Below are 27,240 nucleotides of genomic sequence, written 5' to 3' on the forward strand. Positions count from 1 at the left end.
GAATGATCTCCTTCCTAAACTCATGTACAATGTCCTGCATGGCATTTTCGTGTTGGAGGGTAATTTCAAACACGAGAAAGTAATTGACTACAAATGGTTTCAACCTAATTATTATGACATATTTAAATTCACCTGGTCCCAATGCTGCAATGGCTTATCCAAACACCAAAACTGCATGAATTTGATGACGAATACACCACAATCACAGCTACATGCACAAACACAGAATATTATTTCCAACCATGACATCATTATCAAGTGAAGTGCTATTAAGAATATTGTTATTAGAGAATATTTAACTGACCCGTTATCTTGTTGTGGGACGCTAGCATAGAAACGCGGTAGGCCGTTCTCCGTGTGCTCATATGCGGGCATAGAAACTTTTGCCATGTCTTCAATGAGTCTCCCCTGGAGATCAGCCACACGTTAAAAATCATACAGTTTCAATTACCAAGTCTAACGCCAAACTAATTTGTTGATGTATACATACCGCATAAGCATGTAATTTTACTCTTTCATTGTTAGGCACTCCTGTATTCATACTATCCAGCACCCACAGCCGTTTATGAGCAATCTCAAAGGCATACAGCCACCAATGACGATCGATACAGACTGGTGCAAACCACTACGATGGAAACAGAAATATATATTTTCATGATCAAGTTAGTTACCAAATAGATATAGATGCGAAATTTCTAAAACATTTAACGTGTTGCAATACATCTATTGTAAAGAAATCCAATGACACATCAATTAAGCACATGCAAATTCAAGTGACTGAGACACGAAAACCAAAAACTGTATTCATAACCATCTATTTGACAATTAAGGGGAACACACTATTACCTATCACAAGGAACATCCAAGTAGTAAACACCAGATTGTAAGTAATTAAACAAAAGCATCAACCTTCAAGCGTTAAATAATACAAGAAGTATACAGTTTTTTTCATGTAGCGAAGTAACTTACCCATTTTCGCATGGAAGCTGCTATCTTGTCAAAAAACATCGAATCATCACCAAAGTGAGGACCCAGCCCCACATAACTAACGGTGGGATCCTCCCTGAAGGAAGCCAAGTTCCTCTTCTGCAACACGGTTTCCTGTTAAAAAAGCACTATTTAGGTCCATATCTCAAATCATTGCTGATTAGAATTCACAAATTTGTTCATACCAAAATTCCGGGAGGTATACAGTAAAAGTCTTCCTTATACCGCAGTGATTCGGAATCATTAAATGTTGAACACATCCACTGGACGATCTGCATAAAAAAAAGTTTAAATTGCGTTAGCGTCATATGTTTTATCCACTTTCTATATTAAGAAACATATTCGTTATGTCAATGAGTTAGTATATTATACTTACGTTGCTGGTGACCCAGTGCCGGGGCAGCAGTGAGCATAGGTCCTCTCGGAGCAAAGATAGATGCTGCCTTCCTTCATAGGATGCCAACACCTCGCTTTGCTCCAAGGATCCATTGGCCGCCCATCGTCGGACTTGCTCCTCATCATCCTCGTCAATCTTTCGCCCTTTTAGAAGTGGATGCACCTTTATAGGAGTACATTGGGTATACTGTTGTTCCGTCCCAGCATTGCCCAGTGAGATTTGCTTTCCTGGTGGGCTAGGAGTCATGCAAGATGGATTGGCTGGCATCACGGCCTGTAGTGGACTCGTATTCTGCAGTTGCTCAAAGTATTGCCATATTCGTTCACTCTCGGGGTCTCGGTTCGACAGGAAATTGGGATTACTGCAAACAACTCAATTGATGTTAGAGAAATGGCAGCTGTATACAGATAGATTCCTTAACTCACTAACAAGCAAAATAGACGAGAAAATGAGTTAGTTTTAGTTAGGAGACTTGCCCGTCAAACTCCCATTCTTCATGCTTCACTAGCGCAACGGAGAGTGTTCCTGCATCGGGAAGGACAGAGACTGGTGTTTCATGGGTTCCCTTGTCCTGATTGAGGTTGCCTTCTGTTGGTTCGTCACTTGTTTTTTTTTTGTCAACTCCCTGTTTATAGAGTCGGCACATCCGCTTGGCAAGAGGCTCATTCTCCTCATCATCATCAGTGCCACTTGGGAGATCCTTTTCCTCAGATTTTTTTGGGGGGCACCTCCGTGGTCGGTCCTTTTTAGCCTCCCCCATTTTTGGCGCATCTCCCCTGTTAGGCTGTTTTATTTACAACAAATAAGTTGTGTAAAGAAACATCCAAGTACATTTAATTGACACTAGTACACGTAATCAAAGCTAGTCAATGAATTAAGCAGTAGATAACAGTAATCGTATACTCACCCTCGTGCTAGTTTCTGATAGTTTGGCGCGCCTTGAACTTCTCGCTGTTGGAGGTGGCGATGATGCACTTCCCCTTGGTGGTCTTTCATTTGAAACCTGCTTACTCTCTCCACCGACTGACCTCTGCTGTTTTAGGCAAGATAATGAACCAAATTAACAACGACAAACTAAGTTAGTTAACATGCTCAAGCAGTAAAACGTGCTTACCCTTGGCAGCACCGATTGCTTTTGCTGACGCTTCTGTGGTTCCTTTTTCCCAGGTCTCCTCCTGGCAGCTTGTGGTGACCGGCCCTTTATGTCGTCACCTACCCCATGTCTAGTCAAAAGGCGGCCCTGAATTAAGCAACGAAGAAAATCAATGATTTTTGAGAAACCCCAAGACTTCTTTTCAAGACTCTCCGATATAAATTAACGGCGCATTCTTTTCATAAATTAACCGATTATGAGATAGAAACGAGTACCTCGGATATAATATACTGTGCCTTCTTTTCAAGTCTCTCCGAGGTCCACGCTTCGAGCCATGGCTCATGCTCAAGACAATTGTCAAGCACACCGTATTGCATACGCTGAAAATAGAGTATCTACACAGAGGATGGGCCAAATTTAAGTTATGCAAGAAACACTCAAATGAAATCATACACGGAACCATCTAAAATCAGTGAACAAAGATTCAAGTAATTCAGCAACATATCAATATATCACATAGAAATAACAGTACCAGAGCCTGAATTTTCTAAGCTAATCTATAGGAAATTTATTTCATACAATTTCTGATACTCATAAAAAAGAAAGGCAAACAGAATTTATTATTGGTCACTGTGCCCTACCAGCACGACGAACATGCAGCCTTCACACGTTTTGTTCCCTTTCAGCTTATACTTCTCGACTGCCGTGTCGAACCACTTCAGAATCTCCAGCGGCCAATTGAATCTCCGTGGATCAGAAACATCTAACACGGGGTAGATGTGCCACGGAGAAAGTACTTGTTGGGTGGTGGGGCACAGGAACATCTTCATCACCACCAGTATGAAATATCTCCTGAACTCCATCCTCTCTGACTCAGTCGTCATTGGACAACTGTAGACTAAATCTCGGAGCTCGGTTGTGCTGCGTCTATGGAACCTATTTTTGATGGCGACGTGGGACGAATTACTCTCATCCAGTGCTGGAAATGGATCCCCTACAACATGTTCATGTGTTATTCCATGTTAATATGTATGCATAAGCAGAGATATTTACACCAGCACACCTATGCAAGACTAGGTAAACAAGATAGCAGAAACTACCTCGGGACAGAATGCCGAAAACCTTCCCGATTAACTCAGCATTCAGGCGGATGTTGCCAATGTCGAGTATGAAAGTTCTCGGCTTAACTTGGTAAGACTCAGCTAGGTGAACCATGATTGCTTGCTTTACCGACCAATTTGGTACAAGCCTCAGGAATCCGAAACCAATAAGATCAATCTCAGCTAGCTTCTCAACGGAATTGTTTTTTGAGAGCGTGCTCATCATGTCATATATGTAGCTAGGCGAGCAACGGGACTCTAACAATTTCTGCTAATTGTTACAATAGATTTTAGTCAAAGATAAGATAATGCCCAATTGGTAAAAAGTGAAGGATAAAAATCATTTTACCTTTTTTCCCATCTCTCTTGGATTTTTACTTCAAATTAACCCTGTTGAGGTACACAAGAAATAGCTCCTCAAAACTGCATATATGAATACAGCAAAAATTTCAGCAGCCAATTTACATTCATTTCATATAATAAATGATTTTCCTTTTCATAAACAAACAGAGATGGAGATAAAGGAATTCATCTTCTATCTCATTCACAATTGAAAACATGATGTAACATAACATCGCCATCTTATGACAAATAAGAAGAAAACATCATAAAAAAAACCATACTTTCAAGCAATTGTGAAAAATTTAAAACATAGAAAAAACACCCTATTCATAATATAAATATATTTTAATTTAATAAATATCTCTAATGTAAAATCATAATTAAGTTCATTTTTTTTATGTGTCAACAGCCAACCCCAGATTTAATTTATAAGTAAATTTATCCCCATAAATTATTTACATTGACTTTAATTAATCTGGACGAGTGTCATTATGAAGGCATGTGTTAATAGGAACTACAAATGCAAACATCACTTATAAGCTTGAGCAGTCATGGATCTCCTATAGGACACGTTCCCTATTGTGTACTTTCTGGACACGTAAGACATCAAATAAAGTATTTGATAAAATTAAAACCACTTATTAATAAAAAAAACCTGGGGTACATAATAATCTCACAAGTTGATAATATAAAACTCCTAAAACTATTATAACCCAGAAATAAAGAACAAAAAGGATTGCTTTTTTTTTTTCATTATATTCGATTTGAGGTAACCACTAACCAAAAAATGCACCACAACTAAATGCTTTGAAATACCTGACAAAGTCCAACCCTATTTCCTCACATCTGCCCCAAATGTAAAACATACTACATTTAAAAAAGAAAAAAAAATAGGAGTAAACCACAACATTCAAGTTAGAGACCAACATTGCCACCCCTCACACTCCCCAGACCAAAATCAAAATGATATCCTGTCTGTTCTTTTAGTAATCTGCTTATCACAATAGATAGCTCAACCCCCACCAATTAAGTTCCTTCAGCCTCTGGGAAGCAAACTATTCTTTTCAAAAAAAAATAAAGGGAAGTTCTTGTTCTGATTGAACAACAACAGCACCTTAGAGCCTTTGCACTTGTTAGTACCTTCAATTTTCAATTTTCTTACAGAAACGTCCCATAATTTATGCAATTTCAAATATCATCTCATATGAACACCATTATTAGTTTCTAAACCATATAACAGAACAGAAACATCTAGCCTCTAATAACCACGATTACAACATCCATCCGAGCTAAAATCATCATATAAACTCTAGCAATAAGCAACATCCAAGCAAAACATCAACAACATCACATATCTAATTTCTAAACCATATAACAGAACAGAAACATCTAGCCTCTAATAACCACGATTACAACATCCATCCGAGCTAAAATCATCATATAAACTCTAGCAATAAGCAACATCCAAGCAAAACATCAACAACATCACATATCTAATTAGAATCCACCCAAATTCAATTAGCAATCAATACACATACTTACTTGTTTATTGATTTTGCAAAACTCCAAAATCATGCAACACATGCAGCTGCAATATTTTGCTCAGGACCAGTGATGCCCCAAAATCTGTTAAGTGATCTGTTCAAATATGGAAAAGAACATCCATGGATTAAGACCTCACAGAGACTACTACAACAAAACACTGTCTAATTCCCTTTTCAGGACATGCATATGAAACCAAAAGAAACATATACCATGCTTACCAATCAGTGAGCCGAACCGGGAATTTCAAGGCTGGAGAAGTCTAGGTTAATATCAACGGACGCCCCAGGTGCACCAGAAAGTTTAAGCGGCGCCGGAAAAACCCACATGCAACGGCATGTGCGGGGTTGCTCTTCTTGCGATAATGGAGCCGCGATGGTCAGAGACGCTCGGCACGGCGTCAAAGTTGCCGGTGACGGGAGGAAGGTTGCGCGCAAGTATCTTCGGTGGAGTCTCGATGGGCAGAGCCGCTGTGTGCGGCGTCGCAGTGTCCGCAGAAGAGATGGAGGAGGGTCGCGCGAGAGTTTCGGTAGCGTGGCGGGGTTATGGAAGCTTTTTGAATTCTCTGTGGTAAAACGGTGAAAAGGAGGTAGGGTTTTTGCTTGGGGTGAATATGGTTTACCCTCACATTTTTTTGGATGTTGCTGAATGTGGTTTGGGCTTTTGTGACCCAGCCCATGCACATTTGGCTGGTTTTTGGCTGATGTGGTTTTGGTTCCCTAGCTTTACTCTTTAGATAATAAAATTTAATAAAGTTAGTTCAGTCCTAACAAAAACTAGCTTCACTAATGAGAGCATGTGTAATACGCGCCAACAATTAAGTAACTAAAGATCAAACATTTTACATACCGCACTCTCTTATATAGAAAATGGTTTCTAAACTTATCATGAATTTAACGTGGAAACTTTAAACTGCTCCTCTATCAAATCTCTCAAAATTTCTGTGAAAACTCAGAGAAATTCTCGACGCTAGGTTCAAATAAAAAACACCGTAACACTATTGAAGCATTATTGAAGATAATCAAAACCTAAGTGGCCCATTTTTGTTCTATTTTTTCTCTCTTTTAAAATACTAAAAACTCATATTTTTGTATATTTAGTAGATTCATTTGTATTTTCACGATAAAGTAGAAATTACGAACAGTGGTTCTCTTTATATCGTTGATTTTGTTATAATTGTGCTAGGCTAGTGTTATATAATGATGACTTTTTTTTATTTAAAATTTACATGCATGTATTTTTGTCGATATTGAATCTTGTTTATGTGCTTGTTTTGAACTAAGTTTATGTGTCGTCATTATTAAGTAATTTTGATGCAATTCTGAGTGAAGTGAGGTGCACTTAATTTCATTGACTTGGATTTGATATAACTAGTTCATGTACGATATCGTGTTTCTGGCGTCATTTAAGCCATATTGATGACTTTTCTGGATTTAAAATTTATGTGCATTTGTTTTTTGTGAATGATTGAATCTTATTTGTGAGCTTGTTTTGAACTGAATTTGAGCGTCATCATTATTAAGTAATTTTGGTGTAATTCTGAGTTAAGTGAGGTGCACTTGGACTCATTGACTTGAATTTGGTGTAACTAGTTCATGCAAGATAGTTGTAGTGCTTTTGGTGTCATTTAAATCAACTGATGATTTTTTTGGATTTAAAATTTACATGCATGTATTTTTGTGTATGATTGAATCTTGTTTGTGTGCTTGTTTTGAATTGAGTTTTTGTGTCGTCATTATTATGTAATTTTAGTGCAATTCTAGGCTAAATGAGGTTCACTTTGTCTCATTGACTTGGATTTGGTATAATTAGTTCATGCAAGATAGTTATAGTGTTTCTGGTGTCATTTAAGACATATTGATATCTTTTTGGATTTAAAACTTACATGCATGTGTTTTTTGTGAATGATTGAATTTTCTTTGTGTGCCTGTTTTGAACTGAGTTTGTGTGTCGTTATTATTAAGTAATTTCAGTGCAATTTTGAGTTAAGTGAGGTGCACTTGGTTTCATTGACTAGGATTTTGTGTAACTAGTTCATGCAAGATAGTTATAGTGCTTCTGGTGTAATTTAAAACTATATTGATGATTTTTCTAGATTTAAAATTTACATGCATGTGTTTTTGTCGATGATTGAATTTTGTTTGTGTATTTGTTTTGAATTGAATTTGTGTGTCGTCATTATTAAGTAATTTTGGTGCAATTTTGAGTTAAGTGAGGTGCACTTTGTCTCATTGACTTGGATTTAGTATAACTAGTTCATGCAAGATAGTTGTAATGCTTCTGGTGTCATGTAAACCATATTGATGAATTTTCTGGATTTAAAATTTATATGTATATTGATAAACCCCAATTTTTGGGTTTATCTTGTGTTGAATTTAGTGGATTTTATCAACTTATCTCACATTTATTCAATGAAATAACATGGTTTTGTGAATTTCTCCTAAATTGTGCTTAAAATTAAAAACATGCTTTTTAGGTTCTTAAATTGCTAAATTTAATTTCTTTTAATTCCATTCGATGCCTTGATGTGTTTGTTAAGTGATTTCAGGTTTAGAATGCAAAGATTGGGTTGAAGAAATGAGGAAAAAGCATGCAAAACTGGAGAATTCATGAAGAAATGAGATTTTGGTGATCTGCCCAGTTCCGCGAACGCGTGACCCACACGTACGTGTGACCAGAGTTTTCGTCAAGCGACTTGTACGCGTGACACTTGTCACATGACCAACTTAAAGAAACACGCTGGGGGCGATTTTTGAGCTTATTGAGGCCCAAATCCAACTCAATTCTGAAGTATTTGAAGCCAAATTCAAGAAGAAACAAGTGGGGGAGCAATTAGAGTAGTATAGAAACATGTCTTAGGATAGTTTTCTAGAGAGAGAAGCTCTCTCTTCTCTCTAGAATTAGGGTTCTTAGTTTAAGTTTCTCTTTAATTTCACTTTTTAATTTTTGTTTTAGTGTAATTTCATTTACATTTTCATGTTCTATTGTCTTTAGTCTCTTAGTTTCCTTTGTTAATTTCTCACTTGTGCCACTTTTTATGTTCATGAACTCTTGTTACTTTTAATTTCATTTAATGCAATTTGATATTTTATGTTTTTTTATGTTTGTTTGAGTTATTGTTGTTATTTTCTTGCATTTGGTAGTAGTAGATTTTATTATTATTGCAATTTAATATGCTTTTCTTTTATTGCACACCAAGTGTTTGATAAAATGCTTGATTTAGTTTTAGAGTAGATTTTTTAACATTCTTGGCTTGGAAAGAGAAATTAGGCAATCTTGAATCATTAATAACCAACCTAGATTGGTGATCTAGAGTTGTTAGTTAATCTTGTTTCCATTGATGCTACTTATGGATTGGGATTAACTAGGTATATTTAACTTTCTTCCGATGCAAAGATAACGTAATAGGCTTAACTCTTGTTAATTGTTGTGTTATGATTAATGACTAGGATATAAATCCTTGATTCTCAATCCTTGCCATGAATGTCTCTTTAGTAGTTGTTATCTTTAGTTATTTAATTTACTTTGTTGTCATTTAAATTTCTTGTCATTTAATTTCTTGCATCTTTATCATCAACCCACTTGGTCTCATAACCAATAATTGAGCATTCGATTGCAATTCCTAGGGAGAATGACTCGAGAGTAATACTCTCGGTTATTTTTATTGGGTTGAACTTGTGACAACCAAACTAAACTTTGATGGAGAATCCATTATTGGTCTAGACTATGCTTGCAACGAAGTGATTCAATTATTTTGAGAAATTCTAGATCGGCATAAATTCTCTCATCGCATATGTTTTTGTGGATGATTAAATCTTGTTTGCGTGCTTGTTTTGGATTCAGTTTGCGTGTCGTCAATATTAAGTAATTTCAGTGAAATTCTGAGTTAAATGATATACTCTTTGTCTCATTGACTTGGATTTGGTGTAATTTGTTCATGCAAGATAGTTATAGTGCTTCTGGTGTCATGTAAGACATATTGATGACTTTTCTAGATTTAAAATTTACATGCATATATTTTTGTGGATGATTGAATCTTGTTTGTGTGTTTGTTTTAAACTGAGCTTCCGTGTTGTTATTATTAAGTAATTTCGGTGCAATTCTAAGTTAAGTGGGATGCACTTGGTTTCATTAACTTAGATTTGGTGAAATTAGTTCATGCAAGATAGTTATAGTACTTCTGGTGTTATTTAAGCCATATTAATGACCTTTTCAAGATTTAAAATTTACATGTATATATTTTTGTGGATGATTGAATCTTGTTTATGTGCTTGTTTTGAACTGAGTTTGTATGTCATCATTATTAAGTTATTTCAGTGCAATTCTGAGTTAAATGATGTGCACTTTGTCTCATTGGCTTGGATTTGGTGTAATTTGTTCGTGCAAGATAGTTATAGTGCATCTAGTGTTATTTAAGCCATATTGATGACTTTTTTTTTATTTAAAATTTACAGGCATGTGTTTTTGTGGATGATTGAATTTTGTTTTTGTGTTTGTTTTGAACTGAATTTGTGTGTCATTATTATTAAATAATTTTGATGCAATTCTGAGTTAAGTGTTGTGCTGTTACTAATTAGCCAATTTTTTTTATTTCTTACAACCAAAATTACAATTAAAATGGTAAGGGTTTTTTCATAAAAGTCTTGCCACGGAAGAAGATTACTTAGTCAAAAGTTTTCTTACCATTTTATTGGATAATAGCAAAAATTATCTAACTCAGATAAGAGAGGTCCATCTAGTTAAAAGCCTCCTCAAAGCTTTGCAAACCTGAAGTTTGAAACAGCAAAGGTTTTTCATAAAAAACTTTGTAAACTAAAAGCCTTCCAACAAAAGTTTCATCAAGCAAGAAACAACATCACATGCACAATAAAACGACAACTTTGTTAAAGGTCTTATTCAAAAAGGACCAGAAAACGATAAGTTGTTAAAGATCTTATTAAAAAGGATCAAGTGTCAGGAACCATCAACACAAATATACAAAGTAAATAAAATAAAGTGTTCACAAAATGACCCACAAGCTGGGCTTAACAACAACATCACTTGGGACCAAGAAGAGGGTTAGGATCATCAACAGGAGAGGAGGCCGGTTCGGCTGCAAAAGTTGGAGGGTCAGAGGAATCTCCTCGGCATCAGTAGTCGGAGCCACTCTAGGCTGAGAAGAAGAACCCGGCTGAGACCCCTCGGTTGGACCGACCTCCCAAGGAGGAGACTCAATTATGCGCTGCCCCGCCGTCTTCAACTCGGAGTCATAAAAAATCATGGAAAGACTCATTAAAAATAGAAAAAACTTCCGACCTTAAATAGCCTGGAAGGAAACCCACTGCTGTTTATTTTTAGCACTAAAAGACTTTGTCAACTGGAAAAGATAGAAGAAACTATGAAGGCAAAAATTCGAAAAGAAGAAAGAGAAAAAAGCAAAAGGTATTTATAACATACTAGGGGCATAACTGTAAAATGATGCATCATTAAAAGAACGCGCCGTTACCAATGTAACTGCCCCCCACGTGTAGATGCAAAAGCTAAATGGACGCGACAGTTGATAAGACGCGACGATTGAGAATTCAAAATCACGTCGGTTTTCTGACTTGAAAAGAAATATCGACTTAAGTATCCCCGAGTTCAATTAATACTTGAATCCAACTCATAGCAAAGAGATCGGACTCGAGTAGGGGCACTGTTCATACCCTGGCCCAAAACATAAGCTAGGCCCAATCGAGTTAAAAGGCCCCATCTAGAAAGATTGGCCCCCGCCACTCGGCCGACCTTTTCAAAGAGGTCAGGATCAACACGCAAAGGCAATTAACACTTATCCAAGTAAGTAACTGCCTCCTATATCTCTCACCCACTTCTAGAAGAGAGATCCCAACAACCCTAAGATAAAGGGACGTTATCCACCATCAGAAGTGAAACTACTTCAGCGGTGGTTATTGGTTCCTTCCCTATAAATACACTGACACCCTCGGGTAAATTCAAGGTCCAATACTCTAAACTTGCTTAACCCCTTGCTAACTTAGACATCGGAGTGTTTTCGTAGGTACCATCTCCCATTCTTTGAAACACACAACTCTGACGGCGGCTCCCAGTCAAGAACAAGTCGGACACCACTTTCCTCTAACGTTTGGGCCTTCCATTCAAGCCCAATCATCCGGTTCTAGGTAAACCCCCGAAACAACGTTTTTTGAGAATGTCCTTGTAATATTAAAATATATTTTATCACATAAAATATTAAGATAATTAAAAATATTATTTATATACTAAAATTAATTATCATATATTTTTATATAAAGACATACATAATTTAATTTATTTTTAATGTGTATTTAATATTTTAATAACCAATTAACGATACTAATTCCAGGCCTATTAGCCCTTTTTCATTTTTTCTTTAAGCTTCAGGCCAGGCAAACCTATCAGCTCCCACCATCCGCTCGAAGCCTTTTAAGTAAAAGAATGGATTTCTGAAGTGCTTATGCCCCTTTAGATTAGAGATAGGGGCGCTCATGCCAAGAGAGGCTACCAATAGCCACTATCCCATAAAATATTAAAACTGAAAAAAAAAACCCAATTGTGAAACAAAACCCTAACAATAACATGCCTTTCCAGTTTAATTCTATAACTCTTCTCAGTTTTCTCTTTTCCGTGTTCTGCTTTCGCTTTAGCTTTCGATTTCACCATTGCTATGTTCGCCTGCTGTTCTCGCTTTAAGGTGCTAATTTTGAGTTTTCTTCATTTTTTATTTTTTATTTATTTGTTTGTGGCAACTACTTAGCTTTTAATTTCTATTGAGATCAATGAATTTTAGTTGTATGGTATTAAATATCCGAATTCGTCTTTTTCATTATTAAAGTAGCTAGACGGTTTCAGGCAATACTGATAATCATAGAGTGGAGAATTGTGTTTCGTGAAGTATCATCAGTTTTTATGTTCAGAGTACATGTTGTGTGCAACGAGATATGCAATCCCTAAACTCCATCGCTTTCTTCTGCCATCATCGAACTTACTTGCTTTTATGCCATATACCAATCGTACAAGGCTATGTCTTCTTCATTCACAGCCGCTTCCATCACGAGATGCTTACAAATTTGATAATGTTGAAGATGTTGTAGCTTTATTTAATTGCATGGTTGATATGCATCCACAGCCATTGATTGTGGAATTAACCAAAATCTTGGGAACGGTTGTAAAGATGAAGTATTATGCCACGGCTATTTATCTTTATACCCAGATGGAGTCAAAGGGCATCCTACCATTTTCTGTTACTTTGAACGTCTTGATCAATTGTTATGGCCATGCAGGTCAGATGGGTTTTGCACTCTCGGTAATGAGCAAGTTTGTTAAGTGGGGTTTTAAGCCAAGTGTTGTAACTTTTACTACAATAATGAAGGGGTTGTGTCTTAATGGTAAGATTTTGGATGCACTCGACATTTATGATAAAATAGTTGCAAAAGGATTTTGGTTTGATGAAGTTATCTACGGAACCTTAATCAATGGGCTGTGTAAGTCTGGAAAAACAAGAGTTGCTCTCCAAAGGCTTTGGAAAATGGAGGGTTAGTTTGTTAGGCCGAATCTTGTAATATACAATATTGTTGTTGATGGTTTGTGCAAAGATGGACTTTTGGATGATGCACTGGATTTGTATTTTAATATGCTTGATCGAGGAATTTCTCCTGATGTTGTCACTTACACTTCATTAATATATGGTTTTTGTCATGTGGGACAATGGAAAGAAGCTAGATTATTGCTGAATGAGATTGTTGTTAAAGACATCGGCCTAGATGTGTATACCTTTAACATAATAATTGATGCATTATGCAAAGAAAAGATGCTATTGCAAGCCCACATTTTGTGCGATGTGATGATTCTAAGGGGTTAGCAACCAAATATTATGACTTACACAATTTTGATGAATGAATATTGTTTGAACAATGAAGTTGATGAGGCAAAAAACTTATTTTATATGGTGATTGAAAGGGGTGTTGTGCCTGATGTTTGGAGTTATAACATCTTGATTAAAGGTTATTGCAAGATTAACAAAGTGGATGAGGCCAAGAATTTGATGAAAGATATGTTTCGTAAGAACATAGTTCCAAACATTGTAACTTACAATTCTCTAGTTGATGGCTTGTGCAAAGCTGGTAGAATCTCGTCTGTACGGGAGATTGTTAATAAAATGCATTATTGCGGTCAACCATTTTCTGATGTAAACACTTATAATATCTTGATGATGCAATTCCATTATTTAAAAGTCTCATCTTTGAAAGAAGTTTGTTCCAAATGTTTAGAGTTACAATATCTTGATTAGTGGTTGTTGCAAGAATAAAAGATTAGATGAAGCCATGAATATTTTCCGAGGTATGTGTAAGAATTTGGATCCAAATATTGAAACTTACAATATATTGTTAGACGCGTTATGCGACAGGCATCAACTTGGCAATGCAATTATACTATTAAACCAAATTGTTGATGATTATATTTGTCCTAATTTGTACACATACAAAATACTTATACATGGTTTATAGAACTCTGCAAGAGTAAAAGAATGCACAGAAGATTTTTCAATCATTTTTTCATCAGAGGAAATCATGCAGATGTCAAAAACATAATCGATCATCTTTTTAAAGGTGGATTATCAGAATAAGGAAGCTCTTGATTTTACAATGGGAAGACAAATAAAACCTCTCTAATACTGTCACTTCTAGAGAAAAGAAAAAAGATGAGGCACAAACTTTTCTGGAAATGATCATTAGATGCATGGCAAGCAATAAGGTCAGTTGTTTTAATTTCCAAGTTGATTTCTGAAGTGACCTACATAGTTCGAAAATGCTTTTTCTTTGGGCCTTAGGTATTGGACTAGCTGTTTCAATTGAGTAGTTAGTTCTAATTAGTTGGAAAATGTTTTCGATTTCCATGTTGATTTCTGAAGTTACCTACATAGGCAGTTTAATTACATTATTTCCAACATACAAAAAAGCATTCTTACTGTTAAAAGATAAACTTGCAGATACCTAGGGATTGGAAAAGTGTCATATAGTTCTTTCGACCACCAGCATTTTTGTTGAGGCAACAGTGATGAAGACTTTACTTGGTGAGTCCACAATTGAGTATTAGTTCCTTTTTCTTCACTAAACTTGTTCCATTTCTCGTTGTTTGGTGATAATGCCAGTGGCTTGGTTACTTCAATTTTGTCTGATGTACCAGGCACAACAAAGTACTCTGATTCATCCTTTATGCTTTCCCTTACATCATTGGTGTCAAACTGAGTACACAAGAGACAGAAACAACTTACTCTGGCAAAAGAAATCCCATGAATGCTAAATTTGTTGGCAATGTGGATTGTAAATGGTAAACACGTATCAGAAACTATGCAGCTCAGCAGCGACACCAACTCTTCGAAAAAGCTTATCCACCGATTCTCACAAAAATGCTTGTTGCATTCAACAAATTAGCGGCATTGCCAAGTGAAGGTAACATATCAAAATTCTCACACCCTTCTAGCAAACCAGCCTCTTGATGTGGAAATTGATGATGAATTAATTGAATCTGATAACTGGAATCATTGTAAGGAGCAAAGGTTTGGGGTTTATGTGATTCTTGCTGCATTTTGTGGGGTTGTGATTACCATGGAAACAACACTCGGCTGAAGCAGTATTTTTTGCAATGTCCATCACTGGGATCATGTGTCCCGGTGTCACTAAAAGAAACACAACGAAATGGAGCTGTGGTGTATGGAATCCATTTTTGTTTTGGTGGATATCGTAACTCGATTTAGTCCATTGAATTTGGGTGGGTTTAATTTGTTTACTTGTGTGACATTTATAACTAACATTCCTTTCCTGGTATGTGTGTCTGCTTTGTTGTTCACAGCACTTTATTTATATTATATATATAAACAAATTTTTCAGAGATAAACACAATCTCTTAAACATTTTTCAATTGCTTGTCGAAATAAATGGCAGCAGCGAGTTTATTATTTGTATTTCAATGAGCTGATTGGGGAAAGAATTGGAACTATCAACCTTTTGATTATATCTTGATGAGGATTAAGGCATATTAGCTGCAAAAAAAAAAAAAGGAAAAAAAGCAGAGATAACACACTTGCAGAACATCAGTATACTTTTGCATAAGCTTATTAAGCTTTTGCCGTCCCTTCTTCAACTTTCCAATTGATGAATAACTCTTATTATCATCCCTTCCTTCCCAAAGTTAGGCTTGTATGTATTATGTAATGTGAGCTTTCATTTTCATCCTTTGTAATGTGTCCAACCGTTTGGATTAAGACAACCACATTGGAAAAAAAAGATGAGGGCAGATTGAGTTGTCTTCACGTCCTAAAGTAAGATCTGCCCCACCGCCTCTCGATTCATCACCACTTCAATTATAGTTGAGTGCTCTATAATGGTTTTATTACCTGATTTTGATAATCTTCAGATCAAAGATCAAATTGAATACTATTTAGGATTTGAACTTAATATAACTAGTTGAGATTAAAGGATTTATCGTTTTAACTACATACATAAATTATTTTACACATTAATTATTTTTAAATTACATATAAAAATGGATTAATAAGCAAGACCATTCTTGGATTCCAAGTGCAAACCGCATATTATACATTGAAGAGCCCTATAGTAAAATATTTTGATAATCCAAACACACAAAGCAAAAATTAAGCATACTAAAAACTCCCACACATTTGCAATTAGTTTGGAAAATCATATTATCATATACCTCCCATGCTTTTATGCAAATTTTCTTAGATAAACACAGTCAAGTTACTATGAGAAGATCCACCTTCTTCTACAGATCTTTTAGAAATTTCTGCTAACTTTCTTATCCTTTCTCTTCTTTCTTCACATTCACCATTATTCTCATTCATTAACTCCTCTATTGCTATTTTAATATCTTCTTTCTTAACCAATTCAACAACATCCTCTTCCTTCCCCCAAGCAGTAGGACTTTTCACACCAACCATCACTCCAACTTTTAGTACTTTGACAACTAGTTTTTCATTCAGAAACTGGTCTGCAAATAACGGCCACGTCAGCATCGGCATGCCAGCGCATATAGCTTCCAAAGTAGAGTTCCACCCACAGTGTGTCAAGAACCCTCCAATTGAAGGATGTGACAGTATTATTTGCTGAGGAGCCCAACCTCGAATTATAAGACTCTTACCTTTGATTCTTTCTTCAAAACCATCTTCCTTAATCCACTTTTCTAGCGCCTCTAATTGATTCCCTTCTCTAATTACCCAAATGAAGGGTCTTCTAGATTCTTCTAAGGCTAAACCAATCTCAATCAACTGAATTGCAGTTACATTACTTAAGCTTCCAAGGCAGACATAAATCACACTCTTTGGCTTTTGAGAATCAAGCCAATTTTGATGCTTCCACTCTTCAACTGAAACACTGTTTCCTCTTTGAACCTTCTCCAACTGATCCTTGTTGCTTAGTGACACCAGACCAACACACCACACTTTATCCTTTCTAACCTTCTTGTACATCCTTTCATACTCAGGCTCCAATTCTTGAAATAAATTCATGATTACTCCATAAGAATCACTTTCAGGTGCATAAATCTCTTCACCAAACCTGCTCCAATTCTCGTCCACCTGTGCCGGTACCTGTGATTTAGTGACTTCAATTTCGTCCGGTAAACCCGGTAAGACGAAGTACTTTATTTCATCCTTAACACTATTCCTCACATTACTTGTATGTAAAGCATCATAACACATTAAACAGAAGCAACTAACTCCAGCGAAAGAAACCCTTGGAATCTTGAATTTCTCAGCGACGTGGATCGTGTACGGCAGACTCATATCGGAGACTATGCAGCATGCCGGCAGCGACAACTCTTCGAAGATCTTTTCCACCGGTTCCCTTAGAAGACTTGCTGCGTTGAAAAAACTGAAAGCATTGCCAAGTGAATGAAGCATGTCAAGATTCTCACATCCTTCTGGCAAGCCGGCTTCTTGATATGGATATTGAAGCTAGATTTGTCGAATCTGGTAATCGGAAGGAATGTAGCGAGCGAAGGTTGATGTGAATCTTGCTGCGTTTTGCGGGGTTGTGACAACCGTGACAATAATATTGTTATTGTGTTGAAGTAATAACTTTGCTAAGTCCATCATCGGAATCAAGTGGCCTTGTGCCATTAATGGAAACAGAACAAAATGGAGCTGTGGTGTTTGGGGAGCCATTTTTGTTTCCTTGGAGATGGATAATTTAGGTTTAGTGTACTGAATAATTTTACTTGGACTCTAGTTTTAATGTTTTATAAACTACATTTCTTTTTTGGTGACGTAAGTGTCTACATAGGCATAAAAAATATTATTTTTAATAAAATTATTTGATAAATATAAAATAAAAATATCCTTTATATTATTAAAAAATATTAAAAATTACTAATTATAAAAATTTTTTATATAAATATATATAATTTAATTTATTTTTAATATATTCTATTTTAGTGATTTATTTTAATGTATGTCCCTAGTTGATTCATATATTATTGTGTGTTGTGTCTCCGAAAATCTCTTAACAATCAACATCATGTGTCTTTGGATCCGATGAAATTATGTATGTATATCTGAATGCACAAAGTGCAAGAGATTTCCCATTGGATTTGACAACCTATCCAATTACTTATTTGAACGTTTCAATCTGTCTCCATGAGTCCATGTACATCCATCCTTCCTATCTTGAGAAATTCATTATCGTTGTTGAATTTAACTAGTTGGTGGAATACGACCACACATATATAAGTTGTTTGTTAAAATTTTTATTTTTATAAGTAAATATAAAAATAGATGAATGGACAAGTTAATTCTTGGTTCTTGGATTCCAAACATACCAAGAAAAAAAATTAAACATACTCAAATGAAAGGTAAAAGCTCTATTACATTACCCACGCATAGAGATTAAACTCACATCTCAATTTTTTTTTTTAAAAAAAAAAAGAAAAAATATGATACTATAATCAAACAATCAATCTGTTGAATTTAGAAAATAATTAATTTTTAATTATGATGATAAATATTTAGTTGAGTTTAAAAAACTATGTTGTATTTAATGTGTATGCTAAGTTTGCGGGTTAAAAACAACTCAATAAGAACTACAATTATGTAAATTAATTTAACTAATTTGGATTGGTTGAGCTCTACGACCTCGCAAGGCACTACTGTAGAGCTCTTTGGGCCTGCCGCTTTCTCAATCGAAAATGAAAACTGTCAAGATTAGCCTACTGAAGAATTCTTTCTATCACCTTACGTAATTTCTTGATAGATTTTCTGCCATCACCTACGCAATTTCAAAGTTGCATTTTTCATGAGAAAAGACACAGAATAAAGGCAATAAAGGCTGCAGATGGAGGGAGGGAAGGATTCATAGATGGCATCGAATCAGCCAGAGCCAGCTGTTTTAGAGTTGTTTTCTTATGCTGAACATTCCAGGATGAATATTTTTAGTTATGTTTGTGGATGTGGTGTTTGGTTGATGTATATGAATTTAAGCATTACCACACGCTTCTTTTAGAGAAATAGAGTCTCTTAAGCTATTCAAATCCCTACCTATGGTGGAGGAGACCTCAAGTAACGTAACCGGGCGGTCAGCTCACTCATTCGCTTAAGCAAATGTCAGAAGTTTAATTTGAATCCCACATTGTGCATGTAGGCATGGCAATTTTCCCCGGCGGGGCGGGTATCCGTAGGGATTTACCCACCGGGGAACGGATTTGGGGAGGGATTTTACCCCGCGGGGACGGGGGGCGGGGACCCGTTAAATAAACGGGGCGGGGGCAGGGATTGAAGTCCCCGCCCCGTGGGTACCCATGTAATACCCATATGTACAAAATGACAAAAATACCCTTATATATATATATATATATTAGTTTCACATGAATGTGTGAAAGTGAAACCTTAAATCCTAATTTCATTCACTCAGTGCCGTCACTTTCTCTAAGCCTCTCTTCTCAAATTCGCAAATCTTCTCCAGTCTCCACCTCTCCTCTCACCGTGGTTTGCCACCTTCGTCCCCCTCACTGCCGTGTTCCCCTTTCTCACCGCTTCTCTCCTCTCACTCTCAAAATCACCGCAGAACCATCGTCTTGCATATGAGAAATCTGGCCGAGGAGAAAATCACTGTTGCGCCCATCGCGTGCCTAACCCAGCCCGAGAAGAATCGTCAAAGGCAGAAGCGTTGGCACGTTGTCGTCTTCGTCGAGTGAGAAGCAGAATCGTCGCCGTTCAGATAGATCGTTGGAGGCAAAATCGTGTTTGTTGCAGTTCAGTCTTCGTCGCCGCTGTTGGTCGCCATGGCCGCCATTCCTTCCACAAACTCAGCCTCTTTGATTTCTGTAATTTTTATTTACCTTAAACATTTATTAATTACTATGGCATTGTTGAGATTTTCTGTGATTTTTTAAGTTAGCCTCTGTGATTTTGCATTAGTTGCTGCCTCTGTGTTAATGATGGAATTTTTTGCCTGTCATTATGCCTCATATGAGTTTATTTAATTGAATCTATAGTATTTGTTAGTCAATCAATTTTGCAGTGGCTAAAAGAAATTTGGTTAATTTGATTGAGGATATGCGATAATAGATAACTGAAGGTTTGAATTTTTCATTGATGATTGTCTTTTTTCTTCAAGTTTTTCCTAAGTTTTTTCTATTTTTTCTTTATTTTTTTAATTTCTTTTAAATATCCGCGGATATCCGTGGGGACCTAAGTCCCCGGCGGATACGGGGTCCCTGTTATTTTTATAAAAATCCGCGGATATCCGTGGAGACCCAGGTCCCCGGCGGATATGGAGTCCCCGTTACCCGTCATAGGGACGGGGCGGGGACGGGGACATATATTGGGGGCGGGGGCATGTCCCCGCCCCCATGGCCCATGGGGACCATCCCTATGTGCATGCAACAGGCGCAAAAAACAAAAAAAAATACAAATTAAATCTCTGTATTATATTTAGTATAAAATATACAAAACTGAGTTATGTCTTAATATTTTAAATAATACAAATTACTAAAATGTCCTTAATAAAATCAAAACCTACCCCTTTTTCTTTCCTTTTCCCTACCCGCCATCTCCCTTCCTGTTTCTCCTCTCTCTCTGGCAAACCAGTAGCGACGTTTCCGTTTTCCACGACAACAGTAGCAGCGATGACAATACTTATGACCGTCGTATCTGTCATTATGTTTATTGTATCGTGTTCATTGTCTATATTGCGTCATGTTCTGCCGTCGTTACAGTTGCGCCGTGCCAGTTTTATGCCGTGCCGCCTCTATTTAGATCGTGCTGCCGTGTTTGGTCTGTCGTGCCACTTCAGTTCTAGTTTTGCATTGCCTCTATTATTCTTTTTTCTATTCCTTTTGAAATCCTATTGTATTATGAGATTGTTGAATTTGATTTTAATTGTTGTTGTTTTTGGTATTATTATTGTTGTTGGTGGTGGAATTTGGTATGATGTTTTGAGATTATTGTTGTTGTTGTTGAATCTGATTTATGAGACACTGTTCTTATTGTGGCAAAGGTATGGTGGTGGGGTGAGAGGTGGAGTGGGATTAGAGGTGAAGGGTAGACTTGGAATATAAAATTTTGAATGAGGATATTTCAAAAATAAAATGTTATTAAAGTTTTAGTCTCAATTCCCAAAAATTTTAATTTCCTGAGTCTCCACTTTCTAGAAGTATTGAAGGGACTGAAATTTTGAGGACAGAGACTAAAATTTTAGTTCTCTCTGGCTACCAAACACAATATTAAGTTTCGGTTTTTCAATCTCAGTCTTAGTATCCCTTACCAAACGGTACCTTATGGCTACACATTTTTTAATTTTGAATTAAAAATTTTTTATTTATAAATTTGATCCACCGATTTGTCTTATTGAAAAAATAAAAAAATTAGCTACTCACAAATCAGATCTCAAATTTGAATTCATCACTCCAGAAATTTAATCCTCAATTTTTAATTTAAATTTTGTCTAATTCAGTAATTTCAAATATAAACCTCATATTTAATTTTTATAATTAAAAAAAATCACCTCCATATTGAATTAAATTAAAACACCCAACTTTTTCATGATTAAGGACATCACATGATCACAACAACAATTTTCATTAAAAAATGAGCCTAGAAAAAAATAATCATACACATGCAAACAGATATTGTGCCATTAGCTTTTGACAAATTGATTATGCAAAAATCAAAATATCTTGGATAAACATAGTCAAGTTGCACTACAACAAACAAGATTTTTCGCAATGGTCAAAAACCGTTGCCGTAGATTGAAAAATCGTTCCCAAAACTTTAGGCAATGCTTTTGCAACGGTTTTTTACCTGTGGTATATGCGGCCGTTACCAATGCTCAAAGGCAACGGTTTTTTACCTAAGGCAACGGTAACAGAAAAACCGTTGCCACAGTTAGTGGCATAGACAACGGTTTTGACAAAAAATTTTAAACAACGATTTTGATCCGTTATTCGATAAGCAACGGTTTAGAACCGTTCCTATTAATGATCCAACGGTTTAATACCGTAACTGAATAGGCAACGGTTTACCGTTGGTGCCAGGTTTCGGCAACGATTTTAAAACCATTGCCAGTTTATAGTCATCTAGGACAACGGTTTTAAAGCGTTACCATTGATGTCGTTTTTTGGCAACGGTTTTAATACCATTGCCATTTTATAGTCATCTAAGACAACGGTTTTAAAGCGTTACCATTGGAGTCGTGTTTTGGCAACGGTTTTATTATGTAGTCATCTTTGACAACGGTTTTAACACCATTGTCTTTTGTAACTATTGACAACGATTTTTTTGTAATATATCATTTTTTATTTACAATAGTTTTCTCGTGAATAAAATTAATTTCAGTTTTTTTAATTATTTAGTGTCAATAAATAATCTAAACTATTTGAATCAAGTCACTAAAGAAAAATAATTCAACATTTCCCATCAAATTTAACTTATAAAAATTGTTGTAAGATCCACAATATCATCTAAGTTTGCAAAAAATATAATAACAAAAGGGAGTTGAAATAACTAAGTAGCAAATAGTCATCATGTCCACAAGTTCATGACTTTTATCCTGTAACATTTGTTTTTAAAAATTTGACCTTAATCAAGTTCGATTTCTCCTTCAACATAGTTTTCCTGTAAACAAAAAAAATCAAATATAAAACTACACATCTTTAATACTAATAATGTTAAATAAAAATGTTTGAGAGAGAGAGGACAAACATATATATCATAACATTCTTCTATTTAGATACACAAAACAATTGAATCAACATCATCATAATCAACCATTATTTAAGATATGATAACATATAGAAACTTTAACAACAAATAATACCTCTTCATGCGCATTATTGTTCGGATTGCCTAAAGTGCTTCCTAATTGAGCAGCTAACATGTCAAGGTCCACTCCTGAGCTTTTTTGTTGCAGCATCATCTTAACAAGCGATTTTATTTCATCTACTTCTTTTTGCATCACATCAACCTTGTTCTCTAATGTTGCTTTCTCAGTTGCATATTGCTGCTTAAGGGTGGCAATTTCTTCAATTTTCTTCAACAAAGTTGGTGTGGTAACTCTTCTGTGACATCGCACTCTCCCTGCCTTCTAATTTCGGCAGCATTCTGGCAGTAAATAGGACATTTCTGAATTTAAACAAACAGCAAAATTAACCCATATGAACTCACTAGAATCAAATCAGCACTAATCATGATCAATTTATATGAATTAAACGGCAGCAAGCAAAAATGGCAATCAGCAGCAATATAAAAATTAGCATAATAAGGCCATCATCATCATTGCTCAATCAAAACAAGGCATGAAATCAGCTATTAACAAGGATAAAATAACACTATACAATTTGAAACAAAACTGCAACAACCATCATTTGTCAATTAAAAAGCTCAGAAAACCATTCAAACCAGGCATCAGCAACAACCAAAAAGTTCAACCTAAATCCACTACAAATCAGATATAACTTCTTAACCACCTATAATCCACTAAGCATGCATAACTAAACTGAATAATTTAACAAAAACTGAACAAACTAATTAAACTAAGAAAATGTAAACAGGAAAAAAAATTGAGAACCTGCAGAAGCAGAAACAGAAAATGGCAAGGGGAGGGAGAATGAAGGCAGAGCAGTGTCGACCCAAAGGTGGCTACTGGTGGCGCACGGTGGAGGATGAGCGCAGAAACAGGGGAACGGTGGTGTTTTTTTTTTTCTGGTTGCGAAGACAGGGGAGGGCAAAAATGGAAGAAGAAGTCAAGAGGAGAAAGGGAAAGAAGGAGATATTTTCTTCACTGTTGTCTCTATACAAAGATACTAATTATATACCATCCCTCTTATTGATTTAATTTATAAGATATTTAATTGAAAAAAAAAGAACAAATTAAAGTAACATTTTGAGTTGAATTTGGTCACGAAACAAAACTAAAGTAACAAATTACCAAATTCGATTGACAAATTGGAATTCAATTAACACACAAATTTTTAGAAATTTCGAGAGCACTCTGGCAGTAAATAGGACGTTTCTGAATTTAAACAAACAGCAAAATCAACCCATATGAACTCACTAAAATCAAATCAGCACTAATCAGGATCAATTTATATGAATTAAATGGCAGCAAGCGAAAATGGCAATCAGCAGCAATATAAAAATTAGCATAATAAGGCCATCATCATCATTGCTCAATTAAAACAAGGCATGAAATCAGCCATTAACAAGGATAAAACAACACGCACTATACAATTTGAAACCATTCATTCCAGGCATCAGTAGCAACCAAAAAGTTCAACCAAAATCCACTACAAATCAGATATGACTTCCTAACCACCTATAATCCACTAAGCATGCATAACTAAATTGACTAATTTAACAAAAATTGAACAAACTAATTAAACTAAGAAAATGTAAACAGGAAAAAAAATTTGAGAACCTGCAAAAATCTATTAACATAATAGTAAAAAATCAGATCACATATTAAAAGAACCAAGAATCTATAAGAAATGCACCTGTTCATAAACAATTACACCAAAAATAAAAGTCAAAAAAATTATTCTATGTTGAAAAGAGAAATCTCTTTAAGATCAGAATCATCATCATATTCAGCTTGTTGTAGAACAAGTGAAGGTTTCTCAATGATATATAACTAAAAAATCAAACAATAGAATTATCAAGTTTAGCAACATAGAAATCCAGAACACAATGCACTAACAAAACGTGTTCATCTTCAAATAGACAGCATCATCATATGTTTCTTCTACTACACTCTATCCCCAAGAAAAAATCTAAAACAATTAGTACAATGATGAGTTTTGCTAACTAGAACTCAAATTAATGAACAATGCACAAACAGTTTTTGAACAATACAAATTTGAACAATGCACAAATAGCCAAATACAAATTTCCCTTTCTATCTTATTAGCCAAATAAAGCCTCAAAACAGTTTTTGAACAATGCACAAACATCACCACTTTCCTTTCTTCTTCTTAAATCCAACAAAAATACCCAACAGCCAAAGCCCTAACTAAGCAACAGAAAATAAGAGAAGAACACTTACCATAGATGACAACCCACAAACGGCCGATGCAGTGAAGCAGCAGCAGCAAAGAGACAACCCACAGATGACAACCCTTTTTTTGATTTTAAAGAGACAAACTACAACAGCAACAAAGAATAAAAATAGTAATTTTAGTCAATATTCTTAAAATACTTATCAAAAATCAAAAGCAATATTAAAAAGAACACAAAATGAGAACAACATTTTGAGATAACAAATTACCAAATCAAAATTAGAATAGCACTGTACCAAAAAGTATTTCAATTGAAACTCTTCTTAAATGCCTTTTATAATTGAGGTCCAAAAAATTATTTTGTTAATATAATTTGGCCCACTTTTAAACTAAAGGACTTATAATAAAGTATATTTAAGTCTGTCAATTGAAGGTCTTTTATATAAAGTTTAGTTCTGATGAAGTTGTAGAACAGAACCCATGACCAAAATAAAAAAGAAAGGAGTTTTGTAACTTTTCGTACAAGAGTGGCAACTGGCATGCATGGTAGTGCACTTATAGGTAGGAAGTAGCAACTAGCAAGCAATGATCAGGGTAGTTCAAAGAAGAAAATGATAAATTTTATTCTCATTAAACTAATTCAAATGAAAAAAAATTATCTATTCCATCAAATATTTAAAATAATAAATATTTCTCCTGATTAATTGAGGCATGTAGGAAGAAGAGTAGAATTTATGCTGATCTCTAAGTCAAATAGTTGGAATAAGCATGAAATTCCTCTGTTATCCCAGATGAAACCAACCAATATGAAAAGCAGTCCACAACTCACTGAAATAATAACATTATACAACAAGGCTAAAATAAACAAAGCAGATAAATAAAATAAAAAATAAACAATTGAGAAACAGCGATATAGAAATTACTCTATAATCCTCAATAAAGAGTTATTGGGAATCCACCATAGAACACCTCACAGAAAGCAGAGAAACAGAACCATAATGCCACCGAACACACTACTCGCAGATAATAAAAGTTTTGCTACCTTAAATAACAGACTAACCTAAGCCCCAGGTTCATTTCACAAGTACGCAGTCCAAATTCAAACTAGAACAGAAACTCAGTCAACATTCAACCCTCATCTTGCTCATGTTCACAAACATCACCACTTTTCACAGCCAACAAAAATACCCAACAACCAATCAAGCCCTAACTAAGCAACAGAAAATCAGAGAAGAAGACCACTTACCACAGATGACAACCCACAAACGGCCAATGCAGCGAAGCAGCAGCAGCAAAGCACAATCCACAATCAGCCAAGACAGTGAAGCAGAAGCAGCAAGGTAGAAGCAGCGAAGCAGAAGCAGAACAGGGGAGAAGCAAGGACACCGTGGAGAAGCAGTGAAGCCTCGGAGAGGGGAGAAGCAGCGACGCCGCGGAGAGGAGAGACTCAGCAACGCCGGGAAGAAGGAGGCAGCGACGATTCGGGAAGAACGCAGCGACGATGATGGTGCGACGATGGTGAGTTGCGATTTGAGGCTTCCTGGTGACTTGCGATGATGGTGCGATTTATGGCTTCATGGAGAGCTGCGGTGCGATGACGTCTCTGATTCTGATGGCGTGGGTTAGGGTTCGGTACGGTGGAGGGAGGAAGAGCATTCTTCGCTCTTTGGTTTCGAAGAGAAGATGAGGGCTTTCTTAGTTTCGTTTTGCTGTATTCTGTTTTTTCCTTGCAGATGTGGGCACATGTGCACATGTTCTAACTGTGCTAATGATTTGCACCGAAGTGGAAGGAAGTGTCCAATGTGTCAAGCACCAGTTGTTGAAGTAATTCGTGCTTATTCCATACTATAGTTTAGACATTAAAAAGGGGTTACATATAGCCAAAATTACAGAATCTTCACAAGTTTTTATTTTCTGGAGATTTCCAGGTACCTTAAGTTTAAGTTGATGTCCTTCTCCGTCCTTTTGCTTCTTGATGTGATTACCTGTATTTATGTCAACTTGTTAAGTGCAACAATGGAACAGTTGATGGCAATTTTTTGAGGGCCATGTTTCTGAAATAAATAAAGGAAATATCGGTTTTGATTTTGAGTGATTGGATTTCCTTCACTTGTTTTCAAATTTTATAGTACTTATGATGTAAAGTTGCATTTTTCATTGGTAGTGTGTATAACGTGGAGGTTTCTTGATGAGCAGAGTTACTAATTTCATTTTCTTTGGGTTGAGGAGTCACTTCTTGAACTGGAATAATCCTCACATTT

The 27,240-nt window shown here is 35.8% G+C and overlaps 1 protein-coding gene and 1 pseudogene across 1 annotated transcript; one reads left to right on the forward strand and one right to left on the reverse strand.

The window, feature by feature from the left end:
* LOC107610548 (pentatricopeptide repeat-containing protein At5g16640, mitochondrial-like) lies at window positions 5,826-13,763 on the forward strand. The gene is made up of 4 exons (XM_016312592.1): window positions 5,826-5,990; window positions 12,516-12,957; window positions 13,069-13,329; window positions 13,393-13,763. Exons 1-4 carry the CDS (start codon window positions 5,826-5,828, stop codon window positions 13,761-13,763), a joined length of 1,239 nt encoding a protein of 412 aa, XP_016168078.1.
* On the reverse strand, window positions 16,165-17,766 carry LOC107614476 (annotated as a pseudogene).

Source organism: Arachis ipaensis, chromosome B08, assembly GCF_000816755.2.
Source record: "Arachis ipaensis cultivar K30076 chromosome B08, Araip1.1, whole genome shotgun sequence".
NCBI lineage: Eukaryota > Viridiplantae > Streptophyta > Magnoliopsida > Fabales > Fabaceae > Arachis > Arachis ipaensis.

Excerpts from the sequence above, each read along its gene's own strand:
- LOC107610548 (XM_016312592.1), top strand. The coding sequence starts at position 5,826 with ATGGAGCCGCGATGGTCAGAGACGCTCGGCACGGCGTCAAAGTTGCCG. Across the intron at positions 5,991-12,515 it reads AGGGTCGCGCGAGAGTTTCG|CCGCTTCCATCACGAGATGC; the intron begins GTAGCGTGGCGG and ends CTTCATTCACAG. Across the intron at positions 13,330-13,392 it reads CGATGTGATGATTCTAAGGG|TTGATGAGGCAAAAAACTTA; the intron begins GTTAGCAACCAA and ends TGAACAATGAAG.